Source organism: Leiobunum rupestre, chromosome 5 (assembly GCF_980474605.1).
Source record: "Leiobunum rupestre chromosome 5, qqLeiRupe1.1.hap1, whole genome shotgun sequence".
In the NCBI taxonomy this organism is placed as follows: Eukaryota; Metazoa; Arthropoda; class Arachnida; order Opiliones; family Sclerosomatidae; genus Leiobunum; species Leiobunum rupestre.
In genome coordinates this window covers 56,881,349-56,884,436 of record NC_143388.1, presented here as the reverse complement: position 1 = coordinate 56,884,436, position 3,088 = coordinate 56,881,349, and the positions used below count along the sequence as shown (strand labels likewise).

At 41.9% G+C, this 3,088-nt stretch overlaps 1 protein-coding gene across 1 annotated transcript; it reads right to left on the bottom strand.

The window, feature by feature from the left end:
- Positions 1 to 691: 691 nt before the first annotated feature.
- On the bottom strand, positions 692 to 1,408 carry LOC149945357 (uncharacterized). The gene has a single exon (XM_090176535.1). It carries the CDS (start codon positions 1,406 to 1,408, stop codon positions 692 to 694), a length of 717 nt encoding a protein of 238 aa, XP_090032661.1.
- Positions 1,409 to 3,088: the final 1,680 nt, after the last annotated feature.

The following is a 3,088-nucleotide window of genomic DNA, read 5'->3' as shown; positions in this document are numbered from 1 at the left end:
AACTGCTACAGGCGCTTTCGCCTTAAATGATTAACACCTTGGGTAGCTACCTAATTCGCTTTTAATTAGTCGTTTAGCCTTGATCACCCAAAATGTTTCTCTTATTTCAACTAATACATGATCAACGCCAGCATGTTTCAATCTAATGTGGCAATCGTCAATAATCAATTTCGTTCATCTGTGTTGGTCCTGGTATGTGATATTGGCCGCGTCTAGCCGACCCCCTACACGCAATAGACTATCTTCGTCTAATCAGGGTGACAAGGTGACAATTTTTGAAATTTTGGGAATTCCAATACCATTTTTAGGGCGTTGATTTCGTTAATGTAATCGTCTTTCTGAGCTATTTTGACCCAGTATTTTTGGGCGGCGTTTAATTCCTCCGACGTTAGAGGTCCAGTAATCTTATCCAAATTTTAGACTTATTAAAACAATTCTTTACATAACGCTTAATTTACGCCGTTAATCTAAAAACTACATTAGCAGAGCTATATCTATTCACGTCTATGGTTTCATCGTTCCTTTCCTCAATTGAAAATGCTAATGTCGCTTCCACGTTCGTTCTCCTCTCCACTACAATCTCAGGGTCGTCCTCATCTACAGGTATGGATTTCACCTCACATTCACCGTTTTCCAATAACCAAGGGGTCCGTAAAGCCACAGTCGGGATGTTTTTAATTCCTCAACTGATTTACGGCAAATCGGCCGGGTTTTTTGCGCCAGCAACGTGTTCCCAAGCGTAGGGGTCGGTCAGATTTTTAATCTCCTTTACCCTGTTCGAGACAAAGGGTTTCCACCTGGACGCGTTATCTTTCAGCCAATGCAGTACCATTGTGGAGTCTGTCCACATTCTAACAGCTTGAGGGGTGTAATCTAACGTTTCTACTATTGTTTCCACGAGTCTAGCCCCCAAATCTCCTCCCATCAGCTCTAGTCGTGGCAAGGTCAAGGTTTGCAGGGGTGCTACTCTGGTCTTAGAGGCCACCATTGAGGTGACTACTTCCCCATTTTGATACTGTCTTTTTAAATAAATTACGGCCGCGTAAGCATCCTTACTCGCGTCTAGAAATCCATGAATTCCTATTTGGGGTTCTAAATCAGTGGGCTCTCTAGAAAAATAATATCGGGGTATTTGTATTGTCGCTATCTCTGGAAGCTCCCCACACCACGCTTCAAATTTTCGGGCCGGATCACTAGGTAATGGCTCATACCATTGCCACCCTCTACTCCACATTTCTTGGAAAATAAGCTTCGCTCTTATTGTGAAAGGGAACAAAAGACCCAGGGGGTCAAACACTCTGGGTACAGCTTTCAAAACCAAACGCTTAGTATTCTCCTTGTTCGATAAAAAATTGATAATTTCTACCACGTCCAAACTAAACGTATCTAATCCTTCGTTCCAAGTCATGCCCAAAACTTTGGTGTGTTAAGTGAAGCTATAGGGGGTATCAACTCGTTGCTCGTCCTCCCTCAGATTATTTTCCCCCACTTATCGCGAATTTCCCTCGAATTATTATGGAACTTCCGTAATTTCATTCCGGCCTTTTCAAGCATGCTTATTGTCCGACCTATAAATTGGTCGACCTCCGCTACCCCTTTTCCACCCGAAACTAAATCGTCGACATAGAGGTCTTTTTCTAATACCGCGCTTGCATGTGGAGAAGATTGTTTAAACTGTTTAGCGTGATATTTAATAAATGCTGCCAACAAAATGGGCAGGCCGTACAACCGAAAGGGACCCTCGTGAATCTATAAGTAATAAATTCGTACTTATCTACCCCTGTTAAACCTTTAATTCAAAAAAATCTAAAGGCGTCCCTATCTTCTTTAATTACTCCAATTTGGCGAAAGACTTTTTCTGCATCGCCCGTTTACCTGACTCTATGCGTCCGGAAACGCACTAACAATTTAAAAAATTCTGGTAACACATTTGGGCGAAATTCTAAACAATCGTTTAGAGAGGGCGTGTCCTTGGCGTGGGAAGACGCTTCGTACACGATCATCAATTTCATTGTTTCGCTACTCTCACGGGTGACCCCCCTGTGGGGCAAATAGTAACAATTTTTAGGCTCCCCGTTAAATTCTTTTCCTTCGACTAGTTCCACTATCCCAGTTTTAAGTTGTTCTTTTATGGAAGCGTCATATTTTTATATTTCATTGGGTTTACATGTAGCTACTAATTTTCGTATTTAATTTACAGTTCTTCTTTTAGTTACTTCTAGGCTATTCCCTAACTGTTCCATATTTGGCTTCCAAGGTAAAGCAACTTCATAGCGCCCATCCTTTTACTTAATATTATCCTCAAAATCTCTCAACGTAGCCTCGATTTGGTTCGATTCGCTATCCCCATTGTCTATTATCCCCTTGGATTCTAAATTCCAAAAATTGCGTAATCGCTCTGAAACTAATTTTTCTTCAGACTGCGGTACGACGTGCACAACAGCTATGGTATTTACCCCTATAGATGAGTTTTCTCCGCCGGACCTACCCTGTACCGTCCAATCTTAAACAGTTTTAATGGCCATTAAATGGGGGGACAACCTTTCAAATTGGTCAGTGCAAACTTTCCAGAAGTAATCAGCCCCAATTAAAATTTCAATCGGACAGTTTATCTCCGCGCCCTCTAGACCGACCAAATCTGAAAGTTCTAAATTTATACTCCTCATCTGATCCTTCACCTGGTCGTCGGGCATCGCGAATACAGCCCCGTTAATAGAGGGAGTCTCAAGCGCTAAAATTTCTACTTCTTCCCCATGCTTTACGTTTTTAAGAGTAACCCTCACTTTTCTGCTCATTGATCTAATAGGGACCTCTCTTTCAAAAGGGAACAAGTTCATATTCTCGTTTCCAACAACCTCCAACTGTGGCTTTCGGGACAGTTCCTCTTTAATGAAACTACGGTGACTGGCTCCATCTAGGACGCACCTTACTCTCACATTATTTTTAAATTGGTGTCTAATTTCTGCCGGAGCTGTTTGTAAAAGGATGACTTTAGAACTATCCGCATTTGTGACTAGGGTTACTGAGTCTTGGTTACTAGGGGGCCTTTTATCTTTATCGTTTTAAACGGTTTTGGCATCGGTCTGAT

Excerpts from the sequence above, each read along its gene's own strand:
- LOC149945357 (XM_090176535.1), bottom strand. The coding sequence starts at position 1,408 with ATGACTTGGAACGAAGGATTAGATACGTTTAGTTTGGACGTGGTAGAA.